This window comes from Musa acuminata, chromosome BXJ2-9 (genome assembly GCF_036884655.1).
Source record: "Musa acuminata AAA Group cultivar baxijiao chromosome BXJ2-9, Cavendish_Baxijiao_AAA, whole genome shotgun sequence".
Classification (NCBI taxonomy): Eukaryota; Viridiplantae; Streptophyta; class Magnoliopsida; order Zingiberales; family Musaceae; genus Musa; species Musa acuminata.
Window position 1 is genome coordinate 11,714,162 of NC_088346.1, and position 18,339 is coordinate 11,732,500.

The window sequence follows — 18,339 nt, forward strand, 5'->3', positions numbered from 1 at the left end:
TGGCCAATCTGTACTTCTAAGCAAAGCAAGTTATATGTCAGTTTCTGCTTCCTTGCCCATAACAAGTCATACATAACTGATGCCTCATGTGAGAAGAATGTTGTCAATGAGAGGTAGAAAAGTGGCGATCACCTTTTTTTTTTTTTTTTTTTTTGTTCTTTTTGCTTCCAAGGCAGCCTGATACGAATAATTTAATCTTCCATCAATCAAATATTTTATAAAGACTTGATAAATGCATTACTACTAATCTAAGCTTAAATATTAAGCTCACGTCAAGACGTAAAACCATCACTAGACCGACCTTATGTGTATCATTTTAGGATTTGATTATCGACTATATTAATGCTCGACGAGGATTTCTAGCTCTTAACAGAAGCCCTTACTTTTTATTCTAAGAGGATAAGTTTCAAAAAATAAAAATAAAAAGTCTCTTCTTCTACAAAAGCCATAAGCCATGACTCCCCTAAACCACAAATCTTGTGCCAACATTATGTGATCCCTAATCCAGTTTCTATATCACTACTTTCAATTGATTAGTCTTGCACTGTACAAGAACCACCTGTATCCTAACAAGTGGATCAAGAAAGCTGTTGCATTCTCAGGACTTGATACTAGAAGAAAGCAGTTCTTAGTGTCAATTTACTGCTTGTATCGATGCTCGTGAATCCTGCTTGTATTGGTTGTCAAAGCCAAGAGTAAAATGCTCAGTTCCGTTCTTCCAAGAGCGAGAGCGAGAGAGGAAGAAACAAAAGTGAATACCAATTGCCTGAATGCACTACAAAGCAATCTTCTTTTCTGTTGCTGTGGCAGTCTTGTGTGATAAAATTGCTCCGAGTGTTGGGGTGTCTTCAGATACTCCCCAACGAGGAAAAGAAACCAATGGCTTCAGCTGCATGTTGCTTTTCCCTGTCGCAGTCTTGCATGATAAGATTGCTTCACCTGTTGCCTCTCTTTACATGCTTCCTATACATGGAGAAACAAATGTCTTTGTCTAACCAAACTTGCTGCCTGAACAGAGTCAAGCATTTATTGGGACAGATCAGTGGTTAGAGAGTTGTATTCAGTGGCATTGTGACCTTTGTGTAGGAGTAAAGTGTAACAAAAACTTGATCAGCTCTTTTGAATAGTCTCATGCTGCTCATGAGCAAATGATATTAAATCATTTGGAATTATCAGACTTCTCAGGCAAATTGTGACTCAAAAATACGACTTTTCTACTCTTCATTAGCATAAATGTACTGAGTAATCATGGACCCGAGAATTTTGTTGCATGATATGATGATGATGATGACCAAAGAGAAGTAATCTGGTGAGAAGTAGCTCTCACGAAAGATTCGATAATGTTTGTGGATACCATGAGTGATTGATGCTTATGTAAACACAGTTTGCTCCCAGCGTTTTCTGGCTTAAGAGCCTTAATCAACGAGTAAGACAGTGAGTGCATGCTTGGCTTTCTCACCACAGCAACCTTCTTAGTTAAAACCAGCTTGTGCATTGCAACTGGCTTTCTCCCTTTCCCTCTTGCCTCTATCATCTGCAACAAAGATCACCTTTTCATGGAGAGGAAGGATGACTCTCCATCTTCTTCTATAGACAGCAGCAGCCACCCTGCTTTCTCCACTGCATCTTCTGTTACCCAGCCAAGAAGCAGAGATTTCAGCACAGATCTCAGCCTAGGACTTAGCCTGTTAACCTCCTCTCCTCCTGATTGGTACTCCAAACAAAGGTGTGCACCACTTCTCTTTTGATCCTTTCCTCTCTATTCTACTTGTTCTTGTTTTCTCTAAGAACTTCACAGATTACTGATCTTGATCGTTACCAGCATGCCAGCATTTCATCTTAACGTACATACAAAGTTTCCTAACATCTCGTGTTCCAACTCTACGCTGAATCCGGTAGCTCCAGCTAACCCAAAATCCCACTGAGATCATATCTTTTGGCCTGCGGCATCAGATAACTGAGCTCTCTGTTGCTAGTTCTCCACTCTTACAGTTCATTCTTCAGGAACCAAGTATCTCTGACTGGCCATCCGAGATTGTTCGTCAAGGTTTACATGGAGGGGATTCCAATCGGCAGAAAACTGGATCTGTATGCACATGATAGCTACAGTGGATTAATACAAACACTTGGCCGCATGTTTAGGACCTCCATCATGTGTAAGAACAGGCATAATTGGCATGTGTAGTTCTCGCTGCGTTGATGCTGATGCATCTGATGAGCCTTCACTTGTGATCACTTACTCCAGATCCTGAGACTGCCCGAGTGCCTTGCGACCATGTGCTGACCTATGAAGACGGGGAAGGAGATTGGATGATGGTCGGAGATGTGCCATGGGAGTATGCATTCCTCTTGTTTGCTGTGCCAAACTGTGTGCTTTACGCGTTGCTTTGTTGATTGATGCTTTTCTTATGCATTGTGATTGAGCAGGCTGTTTCTGATCACTGTCAAGAGGTTGAAGATCATGAGGGCCGACAGATGCTAGAACTTGTAGTCACCCCAAATCCAAATCCAAATCCAAGATGTCAGCAGTGGTTGGGACCGAAGATGTACAGACACAGAACAGAGTCAGTGTGGTGAGCTTTTTTGGCTGGTTTGGTTGCCATACTGCTGGTGATCACAAAGAGGCTGATAACAATCAATCAATCAATGGTTTCAGAGTGTGAGATGCTAATGATTTGGAAGGCTAACTTACTTCCATCTTTGTTTTCTCTAGGTATTTTGGTTTAAAAATTATTTTTAAATCTCAATCCGGATCTCGCGATATCAATAATAATAAAAATAATAATAACTAAATATCGATTGGATCGGCCACATTTGATTATAGATTCATTATTATGCAAGTTTTCCTATGTAAATGAAATGGTAAGTGATAATTTTTGTGAGCTTATGCTGCTAAAACTTATGTTTATTGCAAATTTATATGCTTTAGTAAGAACTTTATGCATGTTTATGTATATGTTCACTACTTGTGGCCTAATTCAGCTTCAGCAAAACTTACTTTGAACTGAAGTGATAGCTTAGTTAGTTCTATGCCAATTGGTGCAGATTTGGAGGAATTACATACTCTTTAACACTTGCTGAGTGAGTCTTTTATTTGTTTGTATTTGGGAAAGAAGTCTACTGTTGTACTGATTATTATTAATACATGTATTTGAAAAGGATTACAAGTAATCTTAGATAAATCCTTTCAAAAAATAACCTATGTATATGTATATATATTAGTATATATATATATGTAGAAGAAAGAAATTAAATATTTTTTTCTTTTTTGTAGAAGAAAGAAAAATGGAAGTCACCATCCACCTAAACCATGCCATACATATATCTTCATGAAACATATCGAATTATGTTTGAATTGGGAGGAGGAAAAACATATGGAGTATTTGCAGATGTTTTTGTTGGAATTTTAATTAGATGAATGAGTGGTACCAATTACAATTTGCTAAATTATAGATCAAATTATTTTCATATTTAAAAATATGTGATTATTCTTAGTTTTGTGCTCAGGTGGAAGGTGAGCTTTGAGCATAGCTGGACTTTACTAATTATCAAATTCTTTACCAAATAAGCTAAGCTATATCATTTTAATATTATTCATATCTAATATACATCAGATTAGACATGTTGATCCTAAAACTTAAATTTAATAATTTAAGTTTGATTTTTTTAGCTTTTAAAAATATGAGACTATTTTTAGTTCTATCTTAATCTTCATATTATATATAAATATTTTCTGCGATTAGAAGTATTGGGGTCACAAATATACTCTCTCAATATCAATCATGACAATCTAAATCGGGAGATAGATACTTCAAATGTATTTTTCTAACTAATTTAAAGTTAATTAGAGAAAATATCCATATGCAAAGCTTTATTGATGGAAGTTATCATTTGCTTAATTATATTATTAAATATTCATGTCTCAGATGAAAATATATCTAACATTAGGTTATAATGATGTCTAATCTCTTATATATACATATATTATTATATAATCCTAACCCATTTGAATTATTAGAATTAGTATGGTAGTATCGTAACTCTATTTATAAACTGAAAGAGACTCAAATCAATTTCATAAGTTGAGAAATCAAGAAATATCAAATCACTCTTTATTTTATAGAGACTAAGGAAAATAAATATATGATGATAATATGATATCCTTTTATGTAATAACTTTAGCATATTTATGTAATTAAATATTTTAGTAAATTTATCTATTTTTCATATAAAGCTATGTTCTTAGCAATATCATGGCATCTATATATACTATGGACCTTTGCTTGCTGATTAAGCAAATTATAGTTTGATGTGTAGGGTCCACCTTCAGTAGAGTAGATCATGTGACAACAGTCGAAGTCAAACCCCCCAAATCATTATTAGTCGACTCATTAACACCGTTCCTCACCCCCCATTAAGTAATTCTTTCAAACACCTTCCGCGCGTGGCAGGAAGTCAACAATTGCCAGTGCAGGGCAGAAAAGCGCCCACGACGAGTTGTGGCACGACTCGTGGAAGTGCCACGTGGAGATTGATGGGAGGTCGCGCCCTAAACCGTGCCTTTGTCTCGCGTGTGACGAGTTCATGCAGCGTGGGAATTGCACCGTTCCCCTACTGCACCATTCGATGTAGTTGCAGTGGAAATAATATAACGTAGGACGGTGATGCACATACAATAATTGAAGTCTTAGCGCTTGCATCAGCCGTGACACCACCTCAAGAGGAAGGAGGCTGCTATAAGACGGCTGCTTCCCTCCACAATCATCAGTACACACAACGCTCTGTTGCAATACCTCGTCCCTCGTCGGAGATAGATGGGCTATCTTGCCATCGTTCTGGGGACAGTCTCGGTGGTGCTGATCTCATGCTTTTGGAAGGCGTTCATGCACCTGACATGGAGGCCGTATGTGATAACTCGAGCGTACAGGAAACAAGGGGTGAGAGGACCTGCGTACAGGTTCTGGTCAGGGTCACTTGAGGAGATCAGAAGCATCAGAAGGGCTGCAGCGGAGCTCATCTTGGATACCCACTCGCATGATATCACCACCCGAGTGCTGCCCCATTTCGCCAAATGGATCGCAGAATATGGTTAGACTCTTCTTCTTCTTCTTCTTCTTCTTCTTCTTCTTCTTGCACGAGAGCATTAAGAGGCGATTTGTGGACAGGAGAGACGTTTCTGTTTTGGATCGGACCGCAGCCGCTACTCTGCATCAGCGAGCAGGAGATGATCAAACAGGTCCTGGCGAGCAAGTATGGATCCTACGCCAGGACGGATCCGTCTCCTGCGGCGATGGCCCTCGTGGGGAAGGGGTTGACCAACATAGATGGGTCGGAGTGGGCGAGGCATCGAAGGGTGGTCAACCCCGCCTTCGCCATGGATAAGCTCAAGGTCAGTCCTCCCTTCTTTGCTGCATCCCCCACGCAACCTGCACAAAGTCATCTGAAAGAAACCACGTAAAAGACAACTGTGAGTGCTGATGTTTACAATGCCACAACACAAAAGCTGCAATATGCTTAGTGTATGTATCATGCGATGCTTGCATATATATATGATCAATCATGCACAACCGAAGAGAGGTGCTTAAAACTTTTAGATGGTAAAGATAGAAGGCATAGGTTCTCAAATTTTAGGAAGATGTGATTTATCTATTAGAAAAAATATGTTGTACATCGATTGTATTGACGATGAAGAATAAATTAAAGGTGGTGTTTAAATACTCACATTGCTAGAAAAGAATACATGCACTTAGGACGGCCGAATATAAAAAGATTTGGTTACCACTTTCTTCTTGTTGTGAGGAGAATTATTGTATTCATGGATCTAGCAAAGTTGTTTACCAGTTGCAATAGAAAATACGGGATAAGCTTAATTATTAGCATGCTTCATTGTTTTTCTTGCTTAATCTATATATATATATATATATAATGGCTTTGCATTGCATTTGCAACTATTGAATTCTTGTAGAATAGGTTCCTTTGTGATTGTCAAAGCATGCCATTAGACTTGTCTATTTCTTCCACTTGTACTGTAAAAGTAGATGTAATTACCTATATAATTTGACATATGAAATTGCAATCAACAATGATTCAACCCACCCTCATTAAACAATTAATGCAGGATATAATTAATAGTTGAGCTTGCCACTCAATTCTTTGAAACACAGTGAGGATTATTTTTTTGTTCATCTATGGCAGTTGGTTGATTGCAACTTTAGATTAAAATTAAGTTGGACAGTCAAAATTTTGACGTAAAGTAAGACTAAATTCAGGTCAACAGTCATACATAATCCACCTATGTGAAAAAAAAATTCATGTGAGGTGAAGACTGAGATATGACTAAAAGTAATCTCACATGACAAAAAAAAATAAAGAAGAGGTGAGTTCACATTTAGATAGTGACCTTTTCCATTAATAAGTTTAACTTTTTGGTTTCTGATGGTATCTAATCTCCAATAAAACTAAGATTTAAATGCTTATGTAAGTTCATAAATAAGCAATCTCAAGAAGATAATCAACAAGTTGTTGAATCTCATAAGGTTTATGTTCTATATATTTCACTAATTTCATCTCAATTTACTTTCGATTATGAACTAGAATATAAAATAAAAAAATGTCGTAGCAAGAAATACTATAAAATGAATTATCCAGAAAATATAAATATTTTTTTCATTAATCACTCTTTTTTAATTTAATAAAAATCTGAAAATGAGGGTGAATATTGGGTTAAATTTGCATAGAAACAATAAAAACTATAGAAAGAGTTATCCAGAAAACATCAACAACGTTGAATTTTAACACAGTATTGATTACTCTATTTATAATATTTACATACAAATGAGGACAAAATTTATTGTTCTAATCGAGACACTAAAACAACATGTCAATTCACTAAGATATTGATATTAACAAAAACAAAAGCGTATAAATGTAGAAATTTTACGTGCAGGTAATAAATCTGCAAAGGTTGCATATAGCTAAACAATCTGTGAAAAATGTGTATATGATTTAATAATTATAGTTATTATTCTCCAAAATTAATCGACAAAGAAATTTTGATTATCTACGTAGTCTATGTTTTTCTTAATTCTATTTTGATAGAAAAATTTTATCGTATCTCATGACATGACATATCACGAAATATTTTCTGATAACATGATCAATGAAGTCAAAATCGAAATTTGATTGCCAACCTACTCATAAAGACCAGAAAAGAACCATGCCAGGCGGCTGCCAACCACAGCATTGTGTAGTGCCTATCTCTTCACGTTTACGTTTACAGATTTAGAAGGGGGCCGCGCAGGCGCGTACCCCCCACTACCACAAATTATGACGTCCACTCTCCCGCTTGGGGAGATGGTAAGCCGGTGCGCCTCCGAGGTGCAATGGAGGCCACTGACATAGGCCATGAGCCTTCTTGATCGCCCATAGACCCCGTCCAGGTAAGTATGGAGACGTGGTTGTAGAGTGCCCGTCTTAAACACCCTCTCTTCCTAGTTTGTAGTGTAAATAGGCGATGTGGGACTAAGCTGCGAAATGCATCAGCCTCATTCATACACACCACCTCATAGCCTTTCATGTTTCGACGACGGATTTGAGATTAATGGTTCTGCAAATCTATCTGGGCAACGTTGTGTTAGTCGTTAGCTTGTTTTTAGATTTCGACTCTGAGCTCTGCATGAAGTGACCTTTGGCAGTTGTTCACGAGAACGATGGCCGAATGCGCCAGATCGATGCTGGAAGCGTGGCAAGATGATGCTGATGCAGTAGGAGATCACGGAAAGGAAGTCGAGGTGGCTAGAGAATTCCAGGAGCTGACAGCGAATGTGATCTCTCATACCGCTTTTGGCAGCAGTTACTCCGAAGGGAAGGAAGTGTTTGTGGCACAGAAGGAGCTGCAGATCCTCGTCATCGAGAGTTTCCTCAACGTAAACATCCCCGGGTTCAGGTCGTGCAATCACTGCGCTTGCACCACTCGCAATAGGCTTCGTACTGATCGTAAGAAATTTGATCGAACAGGTACGTTCCGACTCGGAAGAATCTCCGCATTTGGAATCTGGAGAGAAGAATAAGGAACAAGTTCATGGGAATCATAAGAGACCGGTTGGGTAGCAACGACGACGACTTGGGTTGCGGAAATGACCTGCTCGGACTGATGCTGGAAGCAGCAACGCGGAAGCAAGATGAGCAGAAGATGAGCATGGACGAGATCATCGACGAGTGCAAGACGTTCTTCATCGCGGGGCACGAGACCACCTCGCATCTGCTCATCTGGGCCATGTTCTTGCTCAGCACCAATCTCCAGTGGCAAGAGAAGCTCCGGGAAGAGGTCCTGAGAGAGTGTGGGATGGAGATTCCCAACGCTGATACGCTCGCCAATCTAAAGCTGGTAATTCCAGGAGACACTAATCAATTCTTCTTCCTCCACGTATGGGACACTCACTGTGATGCTGTTTAATTTGCAGGTCACCATGGTTCTCCTCGAAGCTTTGAGGATATACAGCCCTGTGGCGTTGCTGAGGAGAAAGGCTGCAAAAGATGTAACTCTGGGGAACATAAACATAAAAAAGAACACCCTGTTGATGATGCCAATAGCAGTGACTCACAGGAACAAGGAGGTCTGGGGAGATGATGCTAATGAGTTCAATCCACTGAGGTTCGAGAATGGGATCTTGAAGGCCTCTGCACACCCCAGTGCGTTCCTCTCCTTCTCGATAGGGCCGAGAGCATGCATAGGGCAGAACTTTGCCATGTTGGAAGCCAAGACTGTGATCGCCATGATCCTGCAGAGGTTCTCATTCTCTTTGTCACACAAGTACAAGCATGCTCCCATTGACTCCGCCACCATGCTGCAGCCACAGTTCGGTGTCCCTATTGTTCTGAGGCCCATTCATCTCTAAGTTGGTACTGGAAACCCAATGTTTCAGTGATTTGTCTTCAGCTACAAAATTAGTTCTTAAAAGGAAATTTAGATACACTTTCATGTTCATAGAAATTGAAAATGAATAATTATTTTATAAGATTTGCATGAAAACGGGAGGAATAATTATTTATTTTATAAGATTTGCCATTCCATGGACCTTTTTATATCGTTCTTATTTTCCTTTCGTGATGATTGTCTCTTACTAATACTTTATTATTATTTTTTTATTTTATAAATATTTGATTTATTTGAGAAATTATAATATATTTTGTTGAATATTTTACCTAAAAAAACCTTAATATTGAACTATTACTGAATTATACCTCCTTAAATAGATTTTAATGAAGAATGTTGTATTTTCTGTTAATTTGACCAAAATATCCTTGACCCTCAACCAACTACGATCGATCGTCGCTGTCACCCTCCACTGTTGTCACCTCCACCGTTGCCCCCCTTCTCCTCCTTCGTCGCCTGCCTTTTTTGCCATGAAAGAAGATTATAACATAAGATTATACGTGATATAGGAAATCACATAATCAAATCAATTATTCAAATCTGACTCTGATCATAAAACAAAATGGCTTTATTTAGTTCGACTCATTTCTTATAAAGGATTTGAGTATGGGAAATCATTAGTCCAAAGTCCAAATAAAGACAACATCTACAAGTCACCATCAACTTCACAAATTATCGAACCAACCGCTTTTACTTCAGTTGCTGCTCTAATCGATGTGTAGAATCATCGTCATGGTTATCCACCATCTTCTATTCAACAATAGCTACTTTCTCGTTATTCTTTTTCTGGTCATAGTAATAAAAGTCATAGACTCACTTTTAGAACATCTTTCATAACATCCTTTAAACCAAGACGCTCCCACCCCTTCTTTTAACAATTTTATATTTTATATTATTTTCGTATATTACTTTACTAAATATATATGATTAAAATAATTTACTATGATAGAGGAGGTGAAGACCGAGTCTTAAAAACCCACATCTCATCCTGTCATATATAATATCTTAAATCACCATCACACACTCAACTAGTTGACTCTACTGAACGAAAATATTGATATATAGTCGAAACTGGTCTAACCCTTTTATACCAAGCCTCCATGCCACTAACCTTTTGGTCAGTAATCTTTTAAATTACAGTCTACCTCATTAACAACATGCTCACCTTAGTCCTATAATACTAGTTAATATTTGAAAAACTATTTTACAAAGTCTCAAACATTCAAAAACTCAAAATATTTATTTATTTATGTTATCCCTAGTACGCTCTTATGTTTTAAAGTTAATACCAAGATCCATGCATCTTTGAAGAATATTATCTTGAATACAATATAAGATAATACAATATTTTCCGATGCTATGATCATCAAACTCAAAAAATATTTATATCACATTATATTATTTTTTTTGAGTTTACTTTTCTTTTTCAAAACTATGAGCATTCAACGATAGCACCTTAGGAAAATTGAGCAGAGCATCATATGTACACTAGAAAAACAAAAACAAAAATCTAGATTTTCTAAAGAAAAATATATAGTCATCGTGTGAAGGTCAGTGCACGAGAAATCGTAAAATCGAAAACTACATATATCATGTAAGATATATTACATAGTGAGATTGTATATCCCTAAAATATCCCAAATCTGTAGGAGAGAAAGAGATGTATTACATTGTGGATCCTATTATATTGGATATTGAATCTCTATCCGATTACCAAAATATCTTAGATTAGTATATCTCTATCAATTAATCTTTTATCGGCTCTTATTAGATCTTATCCACAAGATCCAATAATTAAGGGACTTATTGGATATCCAATAAGATAGGGGGTCGGTATATCTCTTATATTCAAACCTCTACTCATCGTAATACCTACCTTATATGTATGACTCTCTAGGCCTAATATCGAGCTAACCATGAGTTATTAAAACTCATTTTGATTCAATGAATTATTATCTTTGCTAGTCATAGGTGTCTTATGAGTCAATTATATGAGTGATAGCACGTGTGACATGATACATAGTCTTTTTGCTTACTGGAATATCCAATAAGACAGGGGGTTCTAGTTGATATCTCATATATGAACATCTACTCATCGTAATACCTACCATACGTGTGTGACCCTCTAGGCTCAATGTTGAGCTGGTCGTGAGTCATACTTATCAGAACTCTTTCTTACTCAATGAATTATTATCTCCATAATAATTCACTCGATTGATTACGAACGTACTAGGCCACTGTGTTGGTAAATCTAGGGCGGCATCATATGCATATTAGAAGAACAAAAAATAAAAGTTTTAGATTTTCATAGAAAATAGGGCGAAAATTGGTATACAAAAACCTGCAAAATCAAAAAATCACGTGTGCTAAGGGATGTGTGTTACGTAGGGAGATCGTATATCCCTAAAATCCTGCAGATCTGTAGGAGAGGATGAAAAGGGTCAATTATCCTACTCTTTGTTGAATCTCATATTTTGATTATAAAATCAATTGATAATGTTATGATTTAATTTGCATTTTGAGTGATGCATGACTAGCTTCGATCAGGAGAGGCAAATTGATTAAAGTAGAAAGAATAAGAAATTAGGCCCGAATTGAATATGTCATAAGATTAGACGTTAAACTGGGGGAATGATCGACGTGTCGACAAAAGGCTTCATGCAATGAGTTCGGGCATCGGGCCGAAAGATCGAACATTGCGTAAAGGAGATCGGAAGTTGCAAGTGTCAACATGCCGATTAAGCAATACGTCGAAGGAGAGGACGATAGCCCGAAAGATCAAACGTAGCGTCGGAAGAACCAATGACACGTCGGACAACGGATGATTCGTACTTTATAATAATTTGTATAGATCGAGTTAGTTTAGGTCGTAATTTAGTTAATTTCGGGTGTAACAATTCCAACTCAATTAGGAGCCCATTGAGCCTAAGTTAGGATTATTTTGGGCCAAGTAGAAGACTCGTTCAGTCACCCAAGATTAGTGGGAACCACCCATGAGCTGGAAAAGTCAAGAGCATACTTTTTCATATTATCAAACGATGGTATCGAGCGATAGTACTGAGCGAGAGTACCGCTTAGTGTCAGTATGTCAGACGGTGGTACCGTTCAATGCAGACGGTGGTACCGCTCAATGCAGGTGGTGGTATCGTTCATACCCCGAAAACTCGGGGATTTAAATTTTGGCTCCAAGTTTTGAAGCAATTTGGGGTCTATAAAAACCTCACAATATTATGACGCCCATCGCGAGCGGCGCCGTCCATCGCCTCCTCCCCCTCTTTCCTTTCCCCCTCTCCTCCTCCTCCTCCTCCCCACTCCTCCACCGCCGCCTCTATGCAGCGTCGCCCGCGGACAGCATCCTTATCCCCCTTCCTCAGCCAGGCCATCGCTCTCCCCCTTCCTCGCGATCGGTCACCGCTCCACTTTCCTCGCGACCGGTCGCGCGCTCCCCCTTCCGAGCGAAGATGAGGAGCTCCCTGCCCGCGCCGCCCTCCGCCTCCACCATCCTCGTCGATAAAAGATGGGAAGCCCTCTGGCCCCGCTCATGGGGCCCTCGTCGGCCACGAGTCCCGCCTCTCCGTGGTGCGAGCAGGGGATAGCGCCGGCGACACTGCACAACCATGGGCAGTGGCAAAGGGGGGGAGGAGACGACATGCGATGAGGGGAGGAGGAGAAGGGGGAAGGGAAGGGAGGAGGGGGAGCAGGCGCCGCTCGCGGTGGGGAGCAGGGGTGGTGATGGCGGTGGCGGCGGCAAAGGCGACTATGGTCGGCGACGACCGGTGGAGAACCAAAGGTTTTTCTATCAAATTGATGAAAAAAGGCGGCTTCCGGTAAAAACCAATTCAGAGGGTGTCGTTTGATAAAAGTTCAATGGTAAAAGATTATACTTTATTTATTTCAAATTTGATGTTGTATGTTACTGCCCGGAGTATAGAAAGCTTCATCCCAGAGTGGCATATGAGCTGGATAATGATGCTGATTTGGGGCACTCACATTGGCATGGTGGTCCAACTTCGCGCACGTAATTTTTCACGTGGCACACGCGTAGCTCGTTCTTAAAAGCCAAGTCTCTGCTGCACCTGCTTCCTTCCCCCCGCAGAAAACTACCTCCACAGCATTGGCATCTGATCGCGGTCAAAGCAAGGTAGCGGCCGCGGATGGAGCGGACAAGAGACGGGGATGGGCCGAGGGGAAGTGGCGGCGCGCCTGCGCTCTCCTTCTTCCCGTCCCCGTCCTCGTCCTCTTCCTCCGACTTCGAGTTCACCGTCTCCCTCTCCCCCTCCTCCAAGCGCTCCTGCTCCCAGTTGTGCCCCGCCGACGAGCTCTTCTACAAAGGCCAGCTCCTCCCCCTCCACCTCTCCCCTCGCATCTCCATGGTCCGAACCCTCATCCTCGCCTCCGCCTCCTCCTCCTCCACCGACACCACCACCACCGAATCCCGCGACTCCAACGGCAGCTCCTCCTCCTCCGCCTTCTCCGTCGCCGACCTCATCCTCCCGGAGTGCGACTCCTCCCGCCCCAGCTCCGTCACCGAGGAGGACGCCCGGCGAATCTCCCCCACCAAGCGCCCCGGCGGTTCCAAGTACCTCTCCTTCTTGGCCGCCCGCTTCTCCTCTGTCTTCCTCCACCGCGGCAGCAAGAAACTAGACCCGTCCGCCGATCCCAGCATCAGCATTCCCGCCCCTCCTCCTCATCCGACTAAGCGAGCAAACTCCTCGTCCTCGTCGTCGGCAAAGGAGGTTATCAAGAAGTACGTCAAGAAGGTAAAGCCGATCTACGAGAAACTGTCTTTACTGCAGCAGAGGCACAACCAGCAGCAGCCACCACCGCCGCCGCAGCACCATCAGCGGAAGAAGACATTCTCCTTCTCGATCAAGAAGGAAAGAATGCTCGCTAGTTCGGGCAAAAAGACTGTCCTGGTTGTTGACCGCAACAATGCCCGCGGAAAGGGCATCGAGCACTCCTACTCCCAGTCCTTCTCCGGCAACCTGCTCGGCCACCCTACCAGGAAGAAGCAGTGGGCTGCGAGCTGCCCTTCCTCCATGCGGTCTTCACCCAGCCACTCGGGTCTGCTCTACATGAGCGGGGGTGGATTTCCTGAGCCTCCTCCCGCTCTGTCGCTGTCGGCTTCGTCAATGGAGGAGTTGCAGAGCGCCATACAAGGCGCCATCGCCCACTGCAAAAGCTCCATGATCCAAGCGAATCGGAAGAAGGCACCAGATTTGGCAGGCAACGAGAAGGAGATCGACAGATCATGAGAAGAACACCACTGTACTTGCGTGGCCAAGCCATTCTGTTTGTGTTTTCGCTTCAGAAAGATCGATTAGATGTCAGTAGTATTTAGCTTGTTACAACACTGTGAGATCCACAACATCTATCAACACTGTGGATGCCTTGCCTTGCTTTTCTTTCTCTCCAATTAAATTCTTCTCTACAATCTATTCGTTTGGATATTGCCTGGTTCACATCAATCTATCGCCAACACGCGCAAGATCCACCCAAAGTAATCTCGAGTCTACATCCTATTTCATTTCCAACTCTGGCGTGAGAGTATATAGGATCGAAGATGATGACTGGTTTCATTCCCTCCGGGAGAAACTGTAAAGAGATCACTTTTACGGCCTGCACTGGTTGCTGACTCTTGTTTTAGGTCAAACCCATGCCTTTTCCTGTCTCATCTATTCTCGTCGGAGCTCTCGGCAGCCATTCTTTTACTTCTTCCAGAGCTGACTTCACTGCCCTGCACCTGAACCCATGTCAAGTAGATAAATGGTGTCCATCTTCTTATACGTTTCATGACACTTCCATTTGTGCTCTCTCTCTTTCTCTCTCTTTCTCAACAAGAATAGTAGCATCGACATAACAAAGAGATGATCACAGAAAGATCAAGGAAATCGGCAAGACAGTCTTTCTGCATCACGACGATGGTTATCATTGGATTCTGTACGTGATGGTGGATTAGAAAGATAAGTTAAAACCTGGAATCTGATCAGCGATATCTGACACAGAGGATATATATTTGTTTCAGAAAAGGAAGGCGAACATGAAAAGAGGAAGAATAAACAAACCTTACTCTCCATCATCCAGCTGATACGATCCGGCGGAGGAAGGAAGGAAGGGAAACGGGAGAGAAGTCGGCGACCCACTAAGATTCCAAAAGTCCACAGCTACCGACAACCGGGGATTAAAAGTAATGGAAACGAGGTGGTGGGGAGCCGCAGTTTAGGGTTTTCTTTGTCGACTTGCGAGACCGAGGAGCATGGCGTTGCGCAGGGCGGGACCGCTCACACATGAACATGTTGGAGTCGGCCAGCTGACGCATGGCTCTCGAGGCGTACTCTCCAATGAGACTCCATGAGCAGCTCCGATCCAGCAGAATCACAGGTGGGCAGAGAGATAGAGAGAGAGAGAACACATACAATATACTGTGTTTGGGGAGATTTAATTATTCATCCGAGTTGCCAACGATCAATCTAGTTCAAGTTGATAGATTTAGACCACAACATCATGTGCAAATGCAGATGCAAGATTAGATAGAAGTAACTTGAAAGATTGGTCGGCTGTTCTAACCATATGTTGGCATGTGCCTTTGCAGATGCTTATACTGAATGGATCAAAGGCTTCGCATGTGGAGTAGCTTCCTTGTGGGATGTGGTTTTGACAAGATGTCAAAGCTAATATTTGTTAAAGATGGGAATTATTAGATTGTTTATTGTAATAAACTTCTGTTGTTCAACAGGAAAGTAATAAATCATCAATATTATGAATTAAATATTATCAAATTTTTGTGAATAATAAATAGTTCTAAATGCTAATCGAGATTTAGTTTCGAGAACTATGAAATAAAAAAAACAAGAAAAATGACCCTGGGAATTGAGGAATTTTCTAAATGATATATTTTAATTATAATTTAACGAAAAATTTGTTGAATATCATATTTTTTATGATGAAAAGTGTTTATGATTTGATCTGTGTTTTAAGTAACGTAGGAAGGTTCGATACAATTGAAGTAGGAAGAATCATGTTGGGATAGAGAAAAATGTGTCAAAAGATTAGACGTCGAGCAGAAAGATCGGTCGACGTATCGATATAAGGCTTCAAGACCATTGATTCGGGCATCGAATCAAGAAGAGCAGAAATTATACTAAGGAAATCGGAGTTTCGGAGATCAACTGGTCGATTGGGCAATAGGCCGTAAGAGAGGACGATGCGTCGAAGAATCGAACGAAGCATCGATGAACCAATAATATGTCGGACAACTTTGATTCAAACTTTATAATAATTGTCTAGATCAAAGTAGGTTTTAAGTATACAGGATTAACTACGATAGTAAGACATAAAGCAAAATGAAGTCCTTGAGTCAAGAACAAGATTTTGTTGGGAGTTCAAGAGTTCGTCGGAAGTCTAGACGTTTGTCATAAGTTCTGTTGGAATTGACCGAGAAGTCTAGGAGCTTGCTAAAGAAGCTCATCGAAACTCACCAAGAAGATCGTCGTGAAGTCCAGGAGCTTGACGGGAGTTCGCTGGAACATTGTCGAGAGATCGTCGGAAGTTTGCTAGAAGATCGTTGAAAGCTTGTCGAAAGAAACCTAGACTTACGGACTTATTTTAGCTTAGTAAATATCTTAAAATTCATAGTTAGTATATAATTAGGTTGGAATTAGGCTAACTCAATGAGGGGTCAATCGGGCCCAAGTTTGGGCTGTGTTGGGCCAAGTGATAGGCCCAAACAATGACCCAACAGGTGGTACCATCGTGGCATAGTCTCCGAGACAGTGTCAAGCGGTAGTACCACTAGTTTGGGTGATGGTACTGCCCAGACATAGTCTTCCAAGCAGTGGTACTGCTAGACTGGATAATGGTACCGCCCAGCACAGGTAGTGGTACCTCCAGGACCCGAGAAACTCGAGATGAGACTCTTTTAAGCTCCAAGTTTAAATTCACTTGAGGTCTATAAATACCCCTCTCAACCATGGTTAAAAAATACAAGAATTGAGAGCAAAATAGAAGAAAAACACTATTGTAATATTGTAAAAACTCCTCTCAAAACTTTAAGTGTTAGTATAGTTTAAGAGAAGAGTAAGTGGGGGTATAAAGGTTTTCTCATGAGCCTACAAAAGGAGAATAGAGTTGTAAAGAGGTGGTTGATCTTCGCATATTGAAGAAAGACCATTAGTGGATGCCAGTGGCCTTGACGGAAGAGGAATCGATGGAGTGGATGTAGGTCACGATGATTGAACCACTATAAAAATCTGGTTTACATTTCTTTTGAGCAATTACTTTAATTGCAAACTGTCTTACTTGTTTACTTTCTCATTACACTCTTCCATACGCTCTCAAAGTTTAGCATTTTCGATATCGGTTTTTATCGAACATACAAAAATTTCAGAACCAACGTAATTTTATCTGCTGCACTAATTCACCCCCCCCCCCCCCCCGAGTGCTGACTTGTTCCTAACAGTTAGTATCAGAGCTCGTTTTTCTCATTTGGTTTAACACCCAAGAGAAATGACTCTTTTCAGCTTTCAAGGGATATTTTTCATCTTTCGTCCTCCCATGTTTAATGGGACAGACTACACTTATTGAAAAACTTAGAGTTTTCTTATTTTCTTTATATTTAAATTTATGAAATATTATGTAAAATGACTTTAAAAAATCTTATACTCCAATAAAAGAATGGAATTATTTAGAGAAGAAAATTTTTTTTCTTTAAATGCTAAAGCTATGAACGCTCTATTTTATGCCTTGAGCAAAAATAAGTTTAATCGAGTTTTTATTGTGAAACGACTTTCGATATTTGACACACTCTTGAAACCACACATGAAGGTACTAGTAGAGTTAAAGATTCGAAGATGAATCTTTTGATGCATGATTTTAAGTTGTTTTGAATGGAACCAAGTGAGACTATTGGAGACATACACCAATTTTATGGATATCATCAATAGTCTAAAAGCATTTGGTAAATATTTTTCAAATTTTAAACTTGTTAATAAAATATTGAGATCCCTTTCGAAGAGTTGGGATCCTAAAGTAACGACCATTCAAGAGGCCAAGGATTTGAACTATTTTTTACTTGAAGAACTTATTGAGTCTTTAATGACCTATGTTTAAACACTTACTAGTTGCACTTCTCCTTTTTTGTTGATGATAAAGGGGGAGAAGTTATAATGACAATCATGCATGGAATGATGTATTGAATGATTTGATTATGCATGATTTTATGATGACATGTTACAAATATTAACGATTAAATTTTCTTTGACTTGAATTCAATTTGAATTTAAGAATTATATTAATATGGCAGGGGAGTTAAGGTTAACTCTATCATTAATTGATTATCATTATTAAAAAGAGGAAGATTATTGAATTTCACATTTTGATGATGAAACTAATTGATAGTGTTTATG

The 18,339-nt window shown here is 40.3% G+C and overlaps 3 protein-coding genes and 1 non-coding gene across 6 annotated transcripts; 3 read left to right on the forward strand and 1 right to left on the reverse strand.

The window, feature by feature from the left end:
- The first annotated feature begins 1,431 nt into the window (after positions 1-1,431).
- Positions 1,432-3,023, forward strand: LOC103998107 (auxin-responsive protein IAA4-like). Of its 2 annotated transcripts, XM_009419504.3 has the most exons (4): positions 1,433-1,726; positions 2,005-2,156; positions 2,246-2,336; positions 2,428-3,023. In XM_009419504.3, exons 1-4 carry the CDS (start codon positions 1,443-1,445, stop codon positions 2,480-2,482), a joined length of 582 nt encoding a protein of 193 aa, XP_009417779.2. In that variant the 5' UTR covers positions 1,433-1,442; the 3' UTR covers positions 2,483-3,023. The 2 variants fall into 2 exon arrangements, with proteins under 2 accessions (XP_018673573.2, XP_009417779.2); XM_018818028.2 differs by lacking the exon at positions 2,428-3,023 and having other exon boundaries at positions 1,432-1,726; positions 2,246-2,421.
- A 1,731-nt stretch (positions 3,024-4,754) lies between these two features.
- Positions 4,755-9,063, forward strand: LOC103998108 (cytochrome P450 709B2). The gene is made up of 5 exons (XM_009419505.3): positions 4,755-5,088; positions 5,166-5,389; positions 7,695-7,945; positions 8,017-8,386; positions 8,463-9,063. The coding sequence occupies exons 1-5, from the start codon at positions 4,815-4,817 to the stop codon at positions 8,895-8,897; spliced, it is 1,554 nt and encodes a 517-aa protein (XP_009417780.2). The 5' UTR covers positions 4,755-4,814; the 3' UTR covers positions 8,898-9,063.
- On the reverse strand, positions 7,286-7,447 carry LOC135624070 (U1 spliceosomal RNA). The gene has a single exon (XR_010491579.1). It is a non-coding gene; the product is annotated as a U1 spliceosomal RNA (small nuclear RNA).
- Positions 9,064-12,199: 3,136 nt separating the features above from the next.
- LOC135623152 (probable membrane-associated kinase regulator 1) lies at positions 12,200-14,288 on the forward strand. Of its 2 annotated transcripts, none has more exons than XM_065125759.1 (2): positions 12,200-12,762; positions 12,862-14,288. In XM_065125759.1, the coding sequence occupies exon 2, from the start codon at positions 13,090-13,092 to the stop codon at positions 14,188-14,190; it is 1,101 nt and encodes a 366-aa protein (XP_064981831.1). In that variant the 5' UTR covers positions 12,200-12,762; positions 12,862-13,089; the 3' UTR covers positions 14,191-14,288. The 2 variants fall into 2 exon arrangements, with proteins under 2 accessions (XP_064981831.1, XP_064981830.1); XM_065125758.1 differs by having other exon boundaries at positions 12,867-14,288.
- Positions 14,289-18,339: the final 4,051 nt, after the last annotated feature.